Genomic DNA, 21,958 nt, shown 5'->3' on the forward strand with positions numbered 1-21,958 from the left:
GGCAGGGGAACATGTGGCATTGTGTCTGTCCTCTCAGCTGACAGCAAAACAGTTATACACTAAAATACAGGCTCAAATTGATGGCCTTCTCTTAAGCAGGTTATAAGCTCCAACTGACCTGTCTATAAATAATTTGGAGAGTGTAATTTAATCTGTGCAATTGATTCAATGTGTTTCCCCCACATTCGGTGAGACCACATATATCTTAATACTTGGTGTATTCAGATAGCACTGAATAAAGTCCCCAGATTTTTCATCACAGAAGCACAGGAAGGCACCTTTGTTCAGGAAAAAGAATTAAGCAAAAACTTGGTTCCAGCAGTGTACTGAGCAGTAAGCACACAACACTTAAAATTAAGCAGGTACTAAAGTGTTTGCCTGAGTCATAAACCATCGTGCTAGGAAGCATTCCCTGATTCACTTATAGCTCAAGTGTAAGAGTGGCGGGAGTTAATCAGTCTGGGGACTTAATGAGCACTGACCTAGAATTCACAGCGTGCTCCTCCACACCAGCTCCTTCGGCGGGCACTTGTGACGTGCAGTTTGTGTACGGTAGTTCACCGCTTCGGTGTACTTGCAACCTTCCTCGTTCAACATAGCTTCCCTTTGTAGATGAACATTTAATTTTATCACTAAATACTATTTTCTTGATCTTGCAGAAGACTTCCTTCACTCCAAATGCTGAAGGGGCGGGGGGAATAGATCATCTGGCTATAGTGTGTGGATGAACTGAGCTCATTCATGCTAGAAATATTTTAAATTCTCATAAAAGTCCCAGAAGCGAAGCACTTAGGCTGGAAAACAATAAGCAAAACTACAATTGTAAGGGGAAAAAAGGAAAGTGCCGACAAATATGTAGGGTATGGAGTGGCAAACTATTAAATTATCATATTAATTGGCAATACATTTAGACATAGATGTGTTTAAAAACTGATAAACTAGCTTTGCTGGGATCTTTGTTACAGAACTCACTGGTGCATGACAGTGGTGTCCAAAAGTGCTTTCCCAGATTTATGCAGAAAAGTACTTACAAGAAAAATTATTTTGTGTTGAATGTAGTGTTTTAATACCAGAAATCTACTACCTTTTCTTTCCATTATTTTGTCAAAGCTGCTTGATTTAATCCAAAGGGGCAGAATTTTTTAGTGTGTTAAAGAATTTATTTATTTTTAATAGAAGTAAGCGAGGTGCAGCGCTATTTCACTTATATCCTCTCTTCTGCTTACTGATAAGTGGCCTCATCTCAGTGCCACTGAAATCATTGAGATTTCTGATACTGAATAAAATCAGGACAGGAGCATGCCTGTCACTCCATTTCCATTGTTCTTCAGAAGCAGGTTTATCTGTGTGGTAGAGCAGGGATGGTGCATGAGCACTCCCAGTTACTGGCACGATCTAAGTTTAGTGAAGATCACATTGTATTGGACATATATATATTGGACATATGTGAAGATCACATAAAATGGACTGGGCTCGTTGTCTCCTGTCTAATCAGCCCCTCTGTTGGCAGGGTTATTGCTGATTAGGTAGACCACTGACATTGTACATCTTAATTTTAGATGTTATGAACATGTCATTAAAACCATCTGGTTTGACTTGTCATTGGGGTAGAACTGGTGGAGAAATTAGTCCTTGATGTCTCCCAAGAGGTGGTTTTTTATATTGTCCCTTGCTACCCAGTAGCCCCAGTATTTATTCTGAGCTATGAAGTGGACTTTCATAGCTGAACTTCCTTCAAAATAAAAGGCTTGTATATTCAACTTGAAGCAGAAGCACATCGTTTGAGGCTAAAAGAAATGATCTCTTCCTTGGTTTGTAACATATAGGATCACCTGGGAGACAATGCAAAATGGATACAGAAATCCTCAAAATCAACTACAGAAAAAAAAAAAAACCATAAGGTGTAAGCAATTCTACTGATGCAACTGTAACTTAAAATTTGGAAATAAAAGCATTTTATTTGAGCAGCCCTTCTCAAACATATTCCACTTTTTCCAGGAGTCACTGATGTGATGCCTCCACTTTTTTCCAGCTTAACCTATTGGGTCAAACAATGAACAGATGAAGACAGCATAAGACTCTGTCTTCTTCTGCCTTCCTTCAAAGCCTGAAATAGCTGTGGGCCTGAGTTATGAAGGATGTTCATCTCAGGGGCTGGAATACCTTGTTTTGGCCCCGTGCAAAAATAATGAAATTGATGAGACCAAGGCAAGAGGAAGCTCAGGAAACATGTCCCATTCTCACCTTGCTCAAAGCAGTTCCACTGCTGGCCACAGGTGGAAGAGGAAGATTTTATTTTCTTTATTTTCTTAGGAATATCTCTATCTTGCCCAGTCTTTCACTGACGGTAGCAGAGTACTGTTATTTCAACCAGGAAAGCAGAATGTTAGTTCATATAATTTTTTTAATTGCTTAATAATCATCTAATTGTTGGCTTGATCACTTTGTACTTAGACATGCTGTCTTTTCTAGGTAACGTTTCGGACAAGAATCTACCACTGTAACATTAACAGCCAAGGCGTCATCTGCCTGGACATTTTAAAAGACAACTGGAGTCCAGCGTTAACCATTTCTAAAGTTCTCCTCTCCATCTGCTCCCTCCTCACAGACTGCAACCCAGGTAAGATCAATTAACTTTTGTGTTCACCCTCATTCACAATTCGTATTTGGTCAGCTACTAGGGCTTGGTCAGTATGCTGTTTTACTGCTACCTACTAAAAAAAGACAAAAATGTAAATTTTAGATGCCATTCATTTAAATTAAGAAATAGTATAGAAAGCAAGCACAATTTCAGGAGCTCAAGCACATTTTTAGTACTTGAGAATAAAAACCTTCTAGTTCAAAAAGTTTAATCAGTAGAAAATACCTTGTAGTAGGCACTAATTTGGATATTACAACCAGGATATTAGTACCAAGAAATATTAATGAGTTAATAAATATTGAAAAGGAAAGCTTTCATTTAAATATGCTGATAATATGGTCTCTGAAAAGAATATTAATAGTACTGACAATGATAGATATCTAACACAGACTCTACAAATAATGAAAATTAATTTAAATGAGGTTTATTCAATATCCTGGACAGTCAGTATGAGTATTCAAAGCAAGCTGTCATTCTTATTAACTAGCATAGCACTTAACCTCTTCCCTCAGCTCTTATAGGTTTGTTTTCTGCCATTGACCGCTAGATTTGTAATTTCCACTTTCTCTTTACCCTGTTTACCAATGAATGATTCTGACTGTAGCCTTGGAAAATGTAGCATATAGAAATTACTAAAGAATCATTAAGTAAAGAAAAATTAAGTGATCTGTGTACATGTCGTGACGGTTGTTGCTGGTTGTTTTTTATTGTACACTTCAATATTATTTTTTTTTAATTTGCCATCTAGTTTTTAAACCTTTAGGTTTCCTGGTTTAAAACTTTTCTCCGCAACCAAAGGGCTAAAAATTACTCTGAAAAGGGCAGAATGTGAGATTCTTGTTTAATCAGGGACTGAATCAAAAGCTGTAACAGAAGATTGAATTATCTCAAAGCTCAAAATAAGGTAAAAGTGGGCAAAAATGCAATTGGCTCCTTTAATTTTCATGTGGGTTTATTCCTGTATATAGCATTAAAACCCATGGTGTTCCTTCCAGCTAAGAGCAGGAGCAGTAGAGGAGCCCTGAGTTACCATTTCAGGCACACCTCTTTCAGGTTGTGTTGGATGCTCTCTGCTTACATCTCTGAAAGCCTGATTTCCGGTAGTGTGTACCCCAAAATATGCAGAGGTGCCCATAGGAAGTCAGTCAGATTGATGACAGAAATGTAAAGAAAAGCAAAGGGAATATTTACTTATGTGTTGTAGAGAGCAGGTAAAGTGCTAGAGACACTGCAAAGCTGTGTGGGACGGAGAAACTGGCAGTATGTATGTGCTGACTTGTGGTCACCTCTCTTTGGAGGGATACAGTCAACCTGAAAGCTGGCTTCTTTCCAGTAGTGATTTGAAATTTAGAAATTTAATACCTCTTTCCTCTCAGTCTTTTTTCTTCCCCTTAGACTATTTTACAGATATTGTCAAACAACAGTTTTAGCAGACCAAGTGTGTAAGAGGAACACTGAAAACAGTTACCTATACTGTATCATCATATGCAACAAGTGAACACACTAAAGACGGGAAGTCATTCTTCCTTTTAGTTTCTTTCAGTTCGCAGCCATAAGCATTGTCCTGACCATATTAAATACAACAATTTTATGATGTTTCATTTTCAAATTTTTTCTTTAATTACAAAGCAGTTTTGGGTTTTGTTACTGCTTCGTGGTAAAATTTTCCTATGATTTTTTGAGGAATGAATGCAATTTCTTAGTTTGTATTGTGAATTCCCCTCTCATGAAGCACTGATGGCAGGTAGCTGTGAAGCACCAAGTCATTTTTGCCTTCTTCGAGACTGCCTGTTTTGATGATAATTTTTTTTATTGAAACGTGAACTTTGAATGTTAGTGATGTACAACAGAAGGCTCGCAAAAACTTACAAATTCATACTTTTCAGCATATTGCCTAATATGCTACAGTTTGTACTGGTTGTACTGCCTGTCCCATTATTTTTTTAACAACATTTTGTCATTACCAAGTGATTAGTTCTTTGCCATCCAGATTGAACAGGATGGATGGATGGATAGGTAGGTAAGTAGATAGATAGATAGATAGATTGAGAGATACATCACTGGTATATTACACTGAGTTAGGTATCACTGAAATATATCACTTTTATATGTACGCATATATAGATACAGAAACATGCATATATGTATCTTCCTGTCTGTCAGCTGGGAGTAATTTTCTAATCCCTCGGTCCTCTCTTCGTCTAACTAGTCTGCCCCTTTCTAAAGGCAGAAACCCAACAGGGGTCTTGATTTGATAAGCAACTTTGAACTCTTTGTTCACCATTCATCAGCCAGAAGCAGATCAGGTCAAATGGAAAGGCAACACTGAATCTCCCACAAACATAAACACTTGGGATGGGTGAGTTTTCCACCCCCAGCCTCTCTGAAGGGAAGAATCAAGTATCAGTTACCCCCTAGTCTTACATTTATGCAAATCTTCATTAGAACAACAAATAGCAGTAAGAATGGCGGCTAATTAACCCTCAGTCATACACAGTGATTAAACGGAGCTGGAACACAGCTGCAGCTTCATTGGCAAGCGCTGCTATTCTTCTCCAGCAGGCTGAGCAAATGAAAAGAGGTATTTGCTCCTGCCGCTCCTGTCATTCACACATTAATCTACAAAAGCCACGGGGAGAGTCTCTTTCCTCCCCAGTTATACATCACCACCCTTTGTTCCCTATCACTCCAGGCAGGAGCGAGTTTGTCCTTTTTAAACAACTAATACAATCCTTTACTCATAAGCTGTCTCAGACCCTTCAGTCCTGATTATTATTAATTGTCACAGTTTTGCTTGGCAGTATCAGCCAGTAAACTGTGTTAATGAAATGTCTGAATTTTGTAACAGCTGGCTGACTTTTTTCGTGGGGGGAAGGAGTGCCATAGGGTTTGTGTATGAGTGAACATGTGTGAATTATCTGAGAGTGTGAGAGAGCCAACTGGAATGGTATCAGAGAGACGGGAGAGATGATGGGATACACTAGCAGTCAGTCTGGGGATTTATATTTTTCTTGAAGGTGGTACTCTGGGGCACAGCGTGCATAGCTTTTTGCAAAGCAGCGCCCCAATCCTGTAAATATTTTGCCATGTGCATGAGCAACCCTACGAAACCTGATAGATACATTCATCTGCATGGAACCAAGTATGTGAGGAAGCGCTCACAGGCTTTGTGTTTGAGCGCTGAAAATATTTACTACCAGTGCTAGCTGCTAGGGCTTGCCTATGTGGTAGATCGTTATTTCAGAGTAACTCCATGTGTGGACACTCCCCTCTTTGAAAATGGGTTCAGTCAACTCGCAAAGAACTGACTGACTTAGAGTGAAAGTCAACTGTGCTTTAAGCATTCAAGCAGAGCCCAGGGGATGTAAATTCCCACACTGCCTTAATCCAAGGGAACTTTCAAGTGTGGATGGCCCCTGAGGTTTTGTATTTTTACTCAGCTTGAAGTACGAAACCAAATAAACTATTTTTATATTTAGCGAGCTGGTGATGCTGAGCTTGGTTAAAATGCTTACTGTTCTCTGTTGGTCATTGCCACCCCAGCCCTGCCAAGGGTTCTTGAGCCCCAGGAAAATTCTCATTTGCAAATGCTTCAGAAAAATAGTTTGAAATGCTGACAAGACTGTTCTGCAACTTTTTTCTTCTCGTGGCCTCCTTTTTCACACGTTCAAAGTCCGAACTTGGCTGGCCTGATTATCCCCGATGTCTGAACGGTCTCACATCGAATCGCATCTGCTGAATAACACATAGCTAAGCCTTGATTAGGACATCAGGACAAAGCCTGCTGCACCAGCCTCTTTCCTTTTGGTGTCATCTGCCTCTAGCTCCTTAACGTTTTTCCAACACACAAGTTCTACAGTCAGTGGGGATTTTATCCCTCAATGGACATTCCCAAACCGAATGCTGCGGCGCTGTTCCTGGCCCTCTTCCCTGTGTGGCAGGCCATGCCTGGCTGCCAGCTCCTGTGATGGGGGTGTGCACAGTGGTGCAGAGAGAGGGTAAGAGGAGCAGCCGGGGGTGGGGAGCAGTCACAGCATTGCTTTCCCACAAATGTGCCCAGTTAGGCTGAACACTTGGCTGGCAGCTGTAACCGAAGTAACTGCTGAGGGGCTCCACAGAGCCTCACTTGCTTTGCTCTTCAGAAACCTCTGCCTGATTTCTAGCCTGAACTGACTCACAGGAATTTTACACCCTCTTGTTTTTAAGCAACTCTTATCCTGTAGCTTAAATGGCCCCTTCCCTGTTTTTCATCCCCGATGTATTAATGAAGAACCATCCTCTTTCTTCCTGGTCTTCATTTGCTGCACGCTAACCAGACCTATGTCTATTCGCCTCCTTCTGTAACAGAGTCTTTCCTTCCCCCTGCTCAACGTCGCAGCCCTCTCATGCCCCCGCATCATGCCCCCGCATCATGCTGCAGTCATCTTTCCTGAACGTGCCTGACTCACCTGAGTTCATCAGGGCATGAGGCACACAGCTAGACAGACTAACCCCCTCATCCTCACCGTCATCTGGGTGGAAATATTTACTGCTTCCCGTTGGATGTCCCTATCTCACTGGCAGCCCTGCCAAAAGTTATTTCTTTCTTAGCCCTGTCATTTTCACTGATTGTCTGCTTTCTAACCCAATTTAGTGAAATGACTGAGAAAGGAAAAGGAAAAGGAAAGGGGCGGGAAGGAAAAGGAAGAGAGACAGAAAGAAAGCAAAATCTTTTGCTCAAAAAGGGCATTAACCTCTGGAAAAGAAAATGCACAAACAACTGCCAGCAGTACCCACTTCACCTGGGTCAGCAGCAGCCAGGTTAGTTGGTCTGACTCTGCTCTCAGATACTTCAGGGACATATTATACTAGCAGTGAAAAGCTGCTTGTCTCTTGTTATCCTTCAAACCCACCAGAAAGTGTGAGACAGTTTGTTCAGTGTTACATTTAAAGTTTGCTGTCAGTGTAGTTTGAGATTGAAGCGTACATGTCCTCACAGTAGATGTACTCATAAGAGTAAATGAGTTGGACAGATACTACATTACTTTGATGTAAGCCCCATAAATTTTTATAGAGTTGCAGTTGCTCAGCACATCTGAAAAGTAGACTGCTTATGTTAAAAAACTTTGCAACACATATTGTGGTTTTCAAATATAATGTGCATTGGTTAGAAGTATATGTGCTGGTTTTACAAGTACTGCCATGAATCATGAATTTACTGGACAGTTTCATACTTTGTTAACCCACGTTAAGTCACATGGCTGTGCATTTTAATGACTTACATTTTTCTAAACAAAGTCAAACAAGATCCTAAGATTATGGGGAGCTTTACTTGTCTCACTAAGGGACACAAGACTGCTTTCAAGCTTTCTTTATGAGCCATCCTTATGTTTCGCCTTTATCTTCCCCAGAAACTTCTTTGTTTTCATCACAGAGTAGGTATAACTGGCAATTTAGGATAACATACTATTGTTTTTCTATTGCAATTTCAGGTTATCCATGTGGTTTGGCATGATTTAGGTTTGCTTAAATTTTCTGCCAAAAAAATATTAACACCTTTAGCTGCACCTGCATGAGGGTGCTGGTATGTAGGAAACTTTAGAGATGGGATTCTGTTATTATGGTATTCTTTTTCTTTTTTTTTTTCCTTTTTACTTGTTATTTTCCTAAAGGTTTGCAAGGTTCTGTATTCTTGCTGCTGAGGGTATAAAATCCCAGTTCTGTCATCCTTTGCAGAAAAGGATTCGGTTGTGTAATTTAATGCATATCTTCGATCCTCAATGGGATCTGAAACAGCACTTTGGAGAGTGACTTTTCAACATAAGCATAAAAGCCCTAAAAGCCTGAACGGTATTTGCCCTGCTACAAAGCTGCTAGAATTGCTGCTGTCTGTTTCCAGGACCTTTGCAAACACAAGTAGGTGGGGAGATTAGACAACATGCAAGGGGAAGAATTGGATTAGCATACTGCCTCAAGTTCTCAGCCCATTTCCCTTTAAGCCAGCAGTATACATTTTCAGCGGGAAGCTGGTGTCCTGCTGCAGTGCCACTGCCCCATCCCTCAGCAGGTTTGCCTTCAGCAGCCTTCCCCAAAGCTCGCTGTTGGAATCGCTCCGGCCAAGGTGCATACCTGTATGCCTAGCAGGAGGCCCCAGGGTACAGGTGCAAGTGCAACGTGGATAGATCTTGTATTTAGAAAGTTTTGAGCACTTCACATTTTAAATTTCTGTTGGTATTTGGGAAATTTAAGCTTCATCCAAATGCTTGTTTGTAGCAGTTCCTTAATCTCTGCCAATCTGCATAAAGTATTGACAGGTAAATCTAGGTAAGCCAGTTAAGGAAGTCCCTTGCTGCCCTGCCAGGAGCCCCTGCCCTCTGCATCGCCCATGGAATTGTCTTTGCACTCTCCAGGCAAAGGGAAGCAGGTTCACTTGAACATTCTCAGGAAAACCCAGCTCCCAGTGGGATTTGGAGTGAGGCTACCAGCCTTTGACTTGATGCACATTGACACGCTCCGTTCTGCTGAGCCTGCTTTGGGCCGACTGTCTCTTGTACAGTGGCATTAACATCCAACTTGCCACAGCCACTTACAAAGCGAGCATGTGTCCACACGTTAGGTTCCACAGGAATAGCTCTGGTTTTTTTCAGCCAGTACGCTCCAGCCATACCAGTATGCATTTTAGTACACTAATGGATGTCCACTGTATCAATAAAAAAGATCTATTTTCAGAATTACTGAGGGATTTGAAAGCACTAGCCTGTCAAAAAAAAAAAAAAAAAAAAAGTCTAAAAATAAATCTAAGGCAGCTTTATAAAGGAAAATGTAACATAGCTGTAAAAATAAAATCTGTTCCACGCTGGAGCATTTGGCTCCAAGTGAGGATTTGGCTGACTCGTGGTCACAGCTCTGCTGTTTGGCTTCCATGTTCAAACTTTAAAATAGCTACCCAGCCCTGGGTAATGAAGAACAGGTCCGTGCCCCTCGCTACTCAGCAGACTGCATGTATCGTTTTTTCTCTCTGTTCTTCTATACATCTCAATCTAACAGGAAGCATGTCTGATGTTTCTCCTCATCTGGTGCTCCTCCATAGCAGAGGCTGCTTTCTGTCAGCGTCAGCTCACGTCAGATGTTCCTTCTGCAATTTTTTAGACTTCCCAATTATCATTCCTTCTTTTCCCCTCACCCCCAGTTGTGAAGTGAATTTAGAAACTCTAGATGACAGCAAGTTCAAGGGATGAGCCACTTCTCGTTTTCCTCATTCTTGTAATTTTTTTCCCTAAAGCCATAATCTGCACATTTTGCTATTATCAGGTACTTTGCTTCAGAATCCAATCTGATTTTTTCCTTCCCATTTAGGAGCTCAACAGCTTTGTTCAGCTTATTGTAAAGGACTCCTAGTCGTTCCTGTGCCCAAATAACATTCTGTTCTGGTTTGTAATGAAATTTTGTTTCCTTTTAGAGCCTTTTTCTCAAGACATATAGAAGACAGGAAAATCTTAAGTACTCCTTCTCTAATAACCCAGAACATATTTGAGTAGATTTGTCAAACGTGATGAATATTCTGGAAAATTACTGAAATGCTTAGAAGATGGCAAAATGGTATTTAATTTGTCCAATTTTATGAGGCTGGCTAACCTCTGCTACTCTGATTCTTCCCTGGCACCCACAGGCTACCAGGTGCAACGTCACATCACAGTGCTATCAGACATACAACAAAAAAATCTCGTTTTGCCATATATCCTTTTTGTAAGCAGCAGAGGGTCATGTAAACAATGAAATTGCTCTGTTGTCTGAGATTATTGATATTCTTTAGCTTGGAGCTGTTTTTCCCTTTTCTTCAGAGTTTGTGTACGGTGCTCTGTGAGGAAACGGGCAGGTTTCTGGGCTGTTTCAGCACAATGGAAAATGCTGTCTTTGTATCTGGAGCAGGAAAATACTCTGTGCTGTGCCACCCAAGCACGGCAACAAGTGAGAGATGGTAAACAAAAGTTAGAGTAGCAAAGAGTCAATTCATGTAGTAATGTTTTTTGGTTTGTTCTAAGTTGCAACAAAACCTTTCTGGCCCTTTTGAAATCTCTGCCTTGGGTTGTCTCCAAATGAAACGAGCTCACTCCGGAGGCTTTTGCTTAGCAAAAACAAAATTTAATGTGTGGTTGCTCTGCTATCTTGGCGCTGCTGGACTGGGAGCAGAGTGGATGGGTGTTTTACTTGAAAACTATCGTAATAATTTGTCCTAAAGGAGCACGAAAGGAAAATGCAGCATAAAATTGATGGGTTTTGTTCTGCTCTCAGTGAGTACAGAACGACAACGTCAAAGGTAGAATTGCCTGGGGAAAAACCTGTCACCATCAACTTCATTCACATGAGCAAAATGATCCCATCAATTGCAACAAAGTTCTTTTTGCCAGAAAGTACCTGTTTATCTTTAAATACTGTATGTCCTGCTGCCTGTTCTGCAGAACCTGCTATATATTTATTGAAGCAATATATACACATTTGGACTCATTGTATCATATATTCTCGAGCTGCTGTTTACAAATTCTTGATAGTTATCAGCGGATTCTGTTTCTATTCCTTTTAAAAGATACTGTACTACACTATCTATACTGTAGTATACAATGATAATTGCTATTCTATAGTTTGAATCACTTACAGTTTCTCATATTCTGAGCTGGACACGCAGTACCAAGATGTTAAAGGCATTTAGGCACCTAAAGAAGCCGCCAGCCAGCCAGCAGGGTTTTCTGTACCTCCTGTGGGATTTAGGCATCCAAAGTCTTACTAGGAGCCTGTCTGCACTGCCAGGAAGAGACTTTCTATACATCTGGTCTTTAAATATTTGCAGACACATACACCTATATGTCTCAAACTCTGTGGATGTGATCTATAAACACAAAATTAAACATATGTAAATGCAAGCAATGCAGCAGCACGTTATGAAAATTACACTTAGATAAGCATTGAAAGAGAATTAATTTGCCTTGCCATAAAGAGCTGATGAAACTGTTACAAGATTTTGTTCTTATCAGTTGACCAAGTCCCCTCAGTATGAACCCATGACTGTGGGGATTATTACAACAGCAGGAAAAACATTTGTGAACTGTCATCCCTTTAGTAGTTCTCAGGAAAATATGTCTTGGAATTATATGTGCAGGGGGAGGAGGCTTGGATCAGGGTTAGTATTTATGTTGGCCTAAATCTTTGCTCTTTTCAGTTGCACATTGACAACACCTTATGGGCATAAGAGCGTTGTTCATGGGCACAGAGGCTTTTCATGTGTTTAGATTTAGGCTATTCAAAGCTCACAAGACATCGTTAAAAAGATTAACACAACTATAGAAGTAGTGTTGTTTAGAAATACTTAGTTTTAAACCCTCCATTATAGTTTCAGAAGTCTACAGCCTGTTTAAATAATTTTCTCTCTGAAAAGCGTCTGGAGCTATATACATAAGAAAATTGGTGGGTTTATATAATATATAAATGATAGAAAGTGAACGGTAGAGATTACTTTTTAAAAATAAAATGTGCAATCTGGCTTTTGTGGTATCCAAGGCATAAAGCAGTCGTCAGCTGTAGCTCCAGTTACCAGTCACACACACACTTACCCTATTCCTTTCTTGGCTGGTATACCTGTAACTCTACAAAGAATAATCACGAGAAGTATAGTCATTCTCTAGGAGAAAACCAGTACTACTTGGTTCAGCCAGGTATGTTGCCTGAAACTGTTCGTTGCTCAGTGGTTCAGTAAAAAGTGTAAAATTCCCTCAAAGCACTTCAGTCATAGGGTAATATACTGGAGAGGAAATTCCCTCCAAACCACAGCTAACGATCAGATTATGTGCTGAAGCATGAGCAGTAATAGCCTTTGCAATCGTAACTTATGTGGTGCTGTGACTACTGTGTTTTCTAATTCTTTTTTAATTTCCCTAAATTAGTTCTAGTGATTCCTACACTACATTCCTGAATGCGTTCAACTATTTGATGTATGAAGCATATACTTCCTTTTAACTTTTGCTAAACATGCCGGTGTTTTGTTTGTGTTCTTTTCTTACTATGGAAAAGATAAGCAAGACCACTTGTTTTTTATAATCTTCTTTGCAAAATTACCTGTCATATCTTATTTTGCCTTTTTTTCCTAGAAAAAATAAGCTTAGATTTCAACCATTTCCTGAATGAAAAGTTTTGACCGTGCTACTAATGATTTCTTGTCCCTTTCAATAAGGTTTCTACTCCTATTTTGTTTTTATTTAAGGCAAGGTGAGAAAAATTGAACTTTGGACATAATAATACCCAACCATCATTTTATTGAATGGCATCTGATTAAATCAGATTGACTAAAATCCAAATCAGTGAAGAGGCTTTGTTCATCTCTGTCAAGAAATAAATGTAAAGGGATGTAATTGGCACTTGTAAGAGAAAAGAGTCTTACCAAAAAATGAATGAAAAAAATACACCTGACTTTTTTTTTTATACGAAGCTTATAAAAGCTATATGATAAAAATACATACAGGGTTTTCTGCTCAAGAAACACAGGGTTTCTATGAGCTTTACCTTAACCATCATTAAATCAAAAGTAGTTGGGAAAACGTGTGAGTGATGGATGCTACAAATATAAAAGGTTACAATTCATTTTCCTTCCAATAAACATGTGTAATTTAAAAGTACCAGTGGAGGTTTCCTGTGCCCATTACCTCAGACAGAGGACAGGTAATTTAGTGCATATATGTAATAAATCTTTGTGTGAACCAAGACCAAGATAAGTCATCAATGTTAAATGTTTAACAATGTGAAATATTTAAATAAAGCTATTAGTTATTTTTCGTACATAAAATACAGAATCCTGGCTTAATTTGAATGAATTCCAAGATACAAAGTAAACTGCATTTTACTTTCAAAATACTCTCCAGTCATTTACAATCATTACATGTATTTTCTTTGTTTCATGCAGGTGTTGTCTAGCCAACACAGACATGTCCTTAATTACATTGGAATCTTTTGAATGAAGTAGATACTTCTGAGCTTAGCCAATTCTACTGGATATATTTTCTCACTAATAGAATTGTATATATTTGAGGAGAAACTAATGAAAACTAGGAAATCAATAAATTCAGATATCACATTTTGCCTGTATTCCTACACTCAATTCTCTAAACTCGTAATGATTGAATATAGTATTCATTATTCCCAGTAAGTACAAATAGCTCAAATCTCAGCTGGAATAAACTGGCGTAAGTCCCGATGAATTTTTGTACTCCATAGTTTTCATTTAGACTTTGTTCCATTTTACTAAGTGAGATTTTGGGTTCCAGGTTTGGGTTTGGTTGTTGGTTGGTTTGTTTGTTTTTTTCCTGTGTACCTTTTTTAACATAAAGGCAAGGACAGATTTTCAAGTTTCTTGCCATATGTTTCTAACTGCCTGTGAACCACCTTCAGGACACCGATTAGCACAACTATTTTTAAGGCTGCTTCTTCCTGTTCTTAAAATACAATTATTCTTGTTTTGCTGTAGAAATCACACTGCTCCACATTCTTTAAGCGCCTGAAAAGAAGCCTGCTACATTTGGCTCTCTAACAGATTCACAGAAAGAATGTCAAGTCGGTCCTGAAAAGCATAGTCCTGGATATAAGTATGTTAGCTATTAAATCGTTTAGTCTCTCACTTTCTTGAGTAAGATTTCAGAAATTAGTATTCCTGAGTCGTTCAGATTCTACCTTCAGAGATGATTTACACTACTGCAAGACATGTCTCTTATTTTGCATGGCTAATTTTCTACATTATTCAGCAGGGAGGAGGAAACGGTTGTTTGTTTTTTACAGTTTTGCAGATCTATCAAAGGCAACAAATAAAACAAATTATATGCAGTGTGTGTTTCAGAATCCCTATTTTCACAGCAAATTAAATTCAGGTGCATTAATTGGAGTAGCAGACAGTTACTTAAATAGCAAAATGTATGGTGTAATTGTCCCAAATTTAAGGATGGGCTGTACTGTAAGATTTCACATTCATATGGGATACAGAAATAGAGCTCTGATTAGTAAATTGTTTGTAGAATTTTCCATCTGTACAAGGCTTAGAAAAAGGCCCTTCTATAGAGTGGAGCATTTGCAACTTTAAGATGAATTAGATTTCAGAAAACTCTCAAGAGCTGGAATCCTCATCGCTCAGGTCTTTATAATACCAACTAGATAAAGCGGCACGAAAGTAGAATTTACTATAAGACACAATATTATACTAGCAGAAAGAATGCCTTCATGATCTTCCATGTCTTTTTCATCTCTACCTTATATAGCTTTTTTCTACAGCTCAATCTTAGGACTTTTTATGCCAATGCCTGAAATCATTTGGCAAAGTGTCAGGCACGACAATGGAGTCAACGTGACCCCTCACACAGGAAAGATAGGGTTTCCAAATAAAGTTATTTTACCTGTTACTAAATACGAAATTATTGCTTTAAGTACCATAAATTCAATCTTTGTTCAGTGTTGCCATGTAACTTCATTGCATCTAATCTAGGAACTAAACCTGCCTACATGATGAATGCTAATTTTTTTTTTGTGTAACCTGTTTTTCCTTCTAGTCCTATTAGAACCTGTTTATAATTAAGCCTAATTATATTTATGTCCCAAAGTTAATTTAGAGGTGGATAGTCCATTTGGTTACTAAAATGAGGTTATTTTCTCACTCACCTGCTGATCTGTCAGTTACGGCCAGAGCTTGCACCGCCCTGCTCCCTTCATATGCTATCCCGTGTCACCTCAGCCATCAGCCTCCAGAAACATTGCCGCAACTGGCCTGTGCCATCCCCAGGGCAGGATGGCGCTCTGGTTTTCATACTTTCTGGAGCCACTGTGTGCTGGCACGAGCATCTTCCTTGGGTGCCTCTTTTGGTAGGGCAGTACCGCTGCAAATTCCACAGCACTCGAGGGGTCAGACTTCACCACTCTGGATGGACAGAGACCTGTCAGGTGTACACATTAGCAGTGAGACTGACTTCAGAGGTCCCTGTCCTATACTCTGCTGAGATGGCACCTATTTCCAACATTTATAGTGCAGTAACATTTTGGGATGCCTCCTCCAGAATAGTATGGGCCACAGATGCAGATGGTAACGTGAGGCACAGCCCCAGCATGCGATCACACACCCAGGCTCAAACAACCCGTGTCTGCAGTCCAGAAAAGCCCCAAGAAGCCAGCCCCATCAAAGGGAGCATCCGGGCCGTAGCAACAAAAATCCCAAACAAATTAGTTTCCAGGCATGTTCCTTCCACTGCCTCTTGATGCAGATAGAAACCTAGACACCTCTGAGACAGATGCGGCCTATGACTTCCTTCAAGTCTTCCTCTGGGAGAAAGGGAGCTATAGCGAGGGAATGGAGAGGCTGGACCATTTTTTCAGTTATCACGGGGTAACAGCAAGGCACACCTCATTTCCTATTCCTGTTCCAAGGGATGTTCAACTCACCAAGGGATTTCAGGCTCTGGCCTATGAAAAAGGGTCCTGTTGGCCTCTAGTAGGGATAAAATTCTTCACCAGCCTCTCATTTTGTAAATGAAGCCTCTTGTATTCTTCTGACATTCTGTATGGCATTCCTAATAACCGTTTTGGATTTAAATGCATCAAATCAATAACAAGATTTAATAGGACAAGAAGGAGAAAATCATTTTAACCCAAAATAAGCAGCATTCATAACATATGCGGGCTTTTGTAGTTACTCCAAGGATTAATTGCAATGAAGGAACAAAGGGATAGATTCGAGAGCAGGATTCAAAGGACTTCTGCATCTGACCTAAAATGATCCTGATGTGTTTAAGTTGAAGATTTTGGTATTGCTCACATTGAAACCCTTCTCCTAAAAGTGAAGATGCCATCAGGACTTGTGTTCCTCTCAGTGTCTAAATGCCACCAAAGGCCAGGCTGTGCAGTAATGCTTCCTCCCTTCCATATCTCCCAAGAATCCACATAGTAAGTGGATCCTATCAGACCTCCTGGTTTTCCTGCAGAGTAATCTACCTTCAGTACATGTGATTACAGGATGCCTAACGCTGCACAGAGCATGGTCACAGGGAAAGCCTTTGCATCCAGTTGCTTTGGGATTAAACTGTTCGTTCGGGGTGTATAAGACCCATAGATCACTCCTTTGCCTGGAGATAGTGATTAGTGGGAAGTGCTAAGAGACAAATCCAGGAAAAAAAAAAAAAGGTTCTTTTTTCTTTAAATGAAAGAAATACTGAACACACTGGAATTCCTATAGAATAGCTATCCCTCCCTTAGTAAATCTTCAGACAAAAAAAAAAAATCCACACTGTTTTTCTGAAAACAGAGTTATGACCCTATGGATACGTGCCAGTTACATTATTTATCTTAGCATTTTGGTTGCGTGACAGCACTTTTGAGATGCAAGCGCTGCAATTTCCTTATTATCCACTCACAGTCATCTTCCACAAGGTAAACAGATATTGCTGTAACTTTTGCTGCAAATTTTTTCAAGCCACATGCCATGTAATCTCTTTCATATCAAGTTCTTATTTACTAAAACCTTTTTATTTTTTAAGTTTTCTCTAATAACAATGTTTCTCAATCGAGTTCATTATTACGAACAGATACATTGCTAATGTATCTGTGCTTTCAATTTTGAGATGCATCCAAGCATCAGTGTGAAGTGTGTTATTTCAGGACTTCAATTGTTCCAGCATGCTGGCACTTCTAATAGGTGCATGTTCTTCCTTAATTAAAGACAACTCTTCAAGATCAGTACACAGTGCCTTGTTGATCCATGATTGCCTTAGCTAACTCCCAGTCAACCAGTGAAGTTTATAGAAATCCTGCTAAAATCTGAAGAAAAAAAAAAAACCTTACTCTCTAAGCAAGAATGATTTCCCTTGGCAATATACAGAGATGAATCACTGCCAACGCTTTCCTTTAAGAGACACGTTAATAAAATTGGGCCAGATAATACTCCTTATTTCTGAAACATCTTTTTCTTAGGCAGCCTCATATTTCACACAGATCTGTGGTAGGTAGCCTGACAGCAATCAAATGCAAGTCTAGAGACACGAATGAATTTCCCCTTCCCTGTACCCAAAGTGGGTGTTTTAGTAAATGGATGTTTTCTAAACTAGATTTGCAGAGCTCTTTTATTTTTGAAATTAGGTAACATTTTTCTCCAGATAAGAGTTTGGACACTGCATCAAGCCACACATGCCTTAATATTTGTGTAGCTTCAATCTGTAGCTAATAGCTGTATGAACTAACAGAAGTCAAATGTGTTTCTGATAATTCTGCAGAGCTCAAAATTTACAGTCATGTCATGGATATCAGTCTCATTATGATATACATCTATACAGCCACATTTCCCACAATATCCAAATACCTCACAATTTTTAGCATATCTGTTCTCAAAATATTCTCAGTGGAGAAGCATTAGTCCAGTTTTACTGATGGGAAACCAAGGCACCACTGTAAGACGACTTAACTTTCTTGGAGGCATCATGACTATTTGCAGACTATGAAGACCAAGAAGCACTCTGGAGTTTCGTCTCTTGCAAGCAGTGTGACATGATCACTTCCATGTTTACCTGCCCAGACATGCACCCTGGCTACACCTTGGCAGTACAACGGAACAAAAACTCAGGGTCTTCCATGCTTTAGATCACTCTCCCTTTCTCCTCCTGCACCTGCTCAGATTTTTCCTAGGAAAAAGACTTTAGGTGTATAGCTAGAGTGGTAGCCGAGGAGTGGATGACTGAATGACCAGGACTATGGGGTGTAGTGGTGAACACAACTTCATAGGAAGCCTCACGCAAAACATTAAGGCTCAGTTAGCCCGACGTTAGCACAGTGACCACTAGGTCAGCTTTCCTATGTAAGGGCAAAAACTTCTGGCAAACCTAGGCTTTAAAGTTACACAGTCTCTAAGCTACAGCGTATAGGTAGCCTGTAGGTTGTCTGCTTTGTCAAAACCCTGTCACCCATAGCAGCCAGCCTGGTGAGGTACATGAGCTCTAAGGCAATTTCAGCAGACATATTTTGAGGCTTTAGCACACTGACGTAGCCTTATATATATTAGAATTTTTCTGTTGAGTGTTGAGATCTGACCAAGCAGATCTGCAAAACTATTCCTGAAAGGAGAAGCAGTCTTCATTACACTCCATATCATATTATTTCTTCTGTAAACTATAATTGCTAAAATTAATATTAGCTTTACTTTTTTCCTAGTAGACATTAGACCTTTCTAGAGTCTTTCCCTTACTCCTCTCATTATTGCTTTTTCTTTACTGAAGCAGTTCATTTTATTTGTTTTCCTTTTTCTATACAGTGTTTATTGATCACTTTATCATTCTTCTGTACAGTTGTCAAAGAGCCTGGTAGATGGTTAAATGCATTCTATATGGATAGTCGGAACTGTGATTTTATGAAAGTAAGAAATAAATTGTAGTTCAGCTTGTAGGGTGTGTAAAGCAATTCAGAGCCCTGCTACTGCCCTTTGTTCTGACTTGAATCACTCTGTTGTTCCAGTCCGTACGCATGTGTTGATCAGACTCCCAGCCGTGAGGCTAGTTTTATTGCTGCACAAACAGGGATTAGTGCTGCACTGCACTCGTTTTCACTTGCGCCCTGATTTTGAGCACTCTTTTCAAAGGTGGAAGGTCAGTGGAGTAATTCAGTGTGCCACTTCACCTGTCTGCCTCCAAAGAATTATTTAGTCAGTGCATTATTATTAATGATAGCAAAAGAGAGAAACACTGCTGCTGTAAGATCACTGAAGGTACTATAATGCATTTCACATACCATACCTCATTTTCCACCTCAAGACTTAGTCTTCTAGAAGCTCATTAAGTTTAAAACAGGTGACATGTGGCTAACTATGGGAACTTCCTGAGGCAAAGTGACACTATAAATAAAATTACTCACAAACAATTAATCTTCTCTTAATCCCATCCTCTCAGAGTATTATATCGTTCTATGACATACTTGGTATAGCACGTCTCACGCCACTTTTGTCTGCAGTTGTCTGACTGGTCTTCTTATAACACTAGCCCGGATGCCGCTGGAAATAACATAAGAAAATATAATTAGATATTAAATACTTTTCTTAGATTAAGTTTAAAGATGGTTTTGGTGTGCATCAAGCTGTCAGCATTTGCTGTTAGGAAAACTGGCAGTTCAGTGAATTATCAGTTTCTGCTTTTTTGCCAGTCTGATTTTTTTTTTAGTTTGCTTTTTGGGACCTATTTCTTAAAGGTTGGTACAGTATTAAAAACCACAAAAACTAGATTCAGAAAACTTGGCTTTCACTGCCAGCCAATATAGGCATATATTCTGTCCTGCATGGCTATTTGCATGGAAATCACTAAACAAAATGTAGTTACTGAAAATATGAACTTTTAGTTTGGGGATGTTTAAATCTGGGGTAACAAATCCTGCCTGTGTTGCTGTATAAAGATGACTCCAAGGCAGCTATCCTACAGACAACATACAGAGCACCTGGACTTTTCCTAAAAACAAAAAGCTCAAATCCCCAAGCACTCCCCATTTTTAACTGAAAAAGAAATACAGTAGAATATTTGGAAAGAGAGGCATCCCTGAAAGAAATAACTAGTATTCCAGAAACCAAAAACTCTTCCAAATGTGTAACTGAAGCTCAAATAACTAAAAAATTACTTGTTTGCTTTCTTCTACATTTCACACAACCTGTCCAAAGAAAAGGAAGCAAATTTAATTTTTGCTAACTGATATTTCAGTACAGGATGCCTCTCACAGCTATAAGAAAGGAGTTGGTCATAGCTCAGGAGACAGAGTAAGACCTTTCAAGTTGCATCTAACCTTTGGAAATTCTTCCAGTTTAATTCTGCTTCTTCAGCTGGCAGCCAACTCTTCCAAATTCCCCCTGATACAGAGCTGAATCTAAACCTGGACCAAAAAAAAAAAAAAACAACATTGTAAATATTTGGCTGAAGTAACTGAGATTCGTATAGGGCTGTGGGGTTTTTTTTAGTTTTTAAGATGCTCCAGCAATCTTTCTGAGAACGCACTTGCAATGGTATAACAGACTCCATCAGCTGTTCTCTATTAAAACTGTAAAATACTGCAATAGAAATATAATTCTACTTTATAAATGCTCATAAAATATATATATAATGCATACAAACACCCATAATGTACATTTAGGTCTAAATGTGTGTCTCTTTAACCATGTTGGCACTACTAATTGGAATTTCATTGCGTATCATGTGGCTGATGAAGAAGGCACATTGAAATCAAGCTGTTAAGCACACCATCTCCATTTTTTATTTCACTAGAGTATGTTTGCGGTATTTTTAAAAGAGCATTGAAAAGCCCAGGAGATGAATTCTGCCTTGAAATTGCTATTTGCCGACATAGAAATAGCTGTAAAAATACAAGCAGAGAAAAATACAGTATAGCAATATATTTTCATTTATTTGGGGGAAAAGTAGTTTTAAAGAAGAATTATAGTCTGTCTTCTGAATGATAAAGCAGTATAACTAGCATTAAACACAGCTGAAATTTCGTAATGACCAAACCTCAGCTCATCCAAATCCCCAATAGCATTAACTCCCTAGAACGGGGCTGTAAATTTGATTAGCCTTACAACAGACATGAGAGACAAATGTTCTTCCTTATACACTCTTATTAAGTGGCTGCAAAAGATGACAAGGCATTGTAGAGCAGCGCATCCAACCTTTTTAAGCCAGGGACAAGCTCCAGCTCACCCAGCTTTCAAAACTGCATTTAAATACAGGGTCATTTCATGAATTCTGATACAACATGAGGATTACATATGGTGAGGTGAGGGGGTATTTAGCAGCTGCAGTCTTCCTATAAATCATCCAGAAGCTTTTCTTCATACATTTGTTCTTCTGATAGACATTTTCCACTTAAGCTACATCGCTGAACCTTAGCTTCCATCCATGCTTGTTTAATTTGGTATTTTTTTAATGCATTTTCATTACTTTTGCACTGTCCTTTGACATGAAATTTATGCTGTAACTCCTGGCATGTTCCAGTTTTGCACGGAACTAATCAAAGTATCGGATAAAAGTCTTTCTTTAAACAAGCTAAAAGTTACAGAGACATCCTAGGGCAGATTTCTAGGTGTGAGCGTAAGGATCTAGAAGGAACAGTAAATTATGAGACCTTAAAGATTTCCAGATCCACGGAGCTGCAGCAGCTTCTCTGGGGAGCTGACAGCATGCGCCGTGGCCCGACTCCCCTCGCTTCCCACGTGTGGCTATCGCAGCCAGCACCACCTGCAATGCTGCTCCTGGGTTTCGGTGCTGCAGGGTGCCACACGCCATCGCCCTGCCTCATCCCACCTTC

General features: G+C 39.5%; 1 protein-coding gene across 4 annotated transcripts in view; it reads left to right on the forward strand.

Moving 5' to 3' along the window:
* LOC130148834 (ubiquitin-conjugating enzyme E2 E2) overlaps positions 1-21,958 on the forward strand; it is a 217,841-nt gene that overhangs the window by 190,910 nt on the left and 4,973 nt on the right. For all 4 annotated transcript variants that reach the window (XM_056337881.1, XM_056337879.1, XM_056337880.1 and 1 more), the window contains one exon: positions 2,473-2,620. In XM_056337881.1, the coding sequence (XP_056193856.1) occupies positions 2,473-2,620 (148 nt within the window). The remainder of the gene's footprint in view (positions 1-2,472; positions 2,621-21,958) is intronic.

Source organism: Falco biarmicus, chromosome 4 (assembly GCF_023638135.1).
Source record: "Falco biarmicus isolate bFalBia1 chromosome 4, bFalBia1.pri, whole genome shotgun sequence".
Classification (NCBI taxonomy): domain Eukaryota; kingdom Metazoa; phylum Chordata; class Aves; order Falconiformes; family Falconidae; genus Falco; species Falco biarmicus.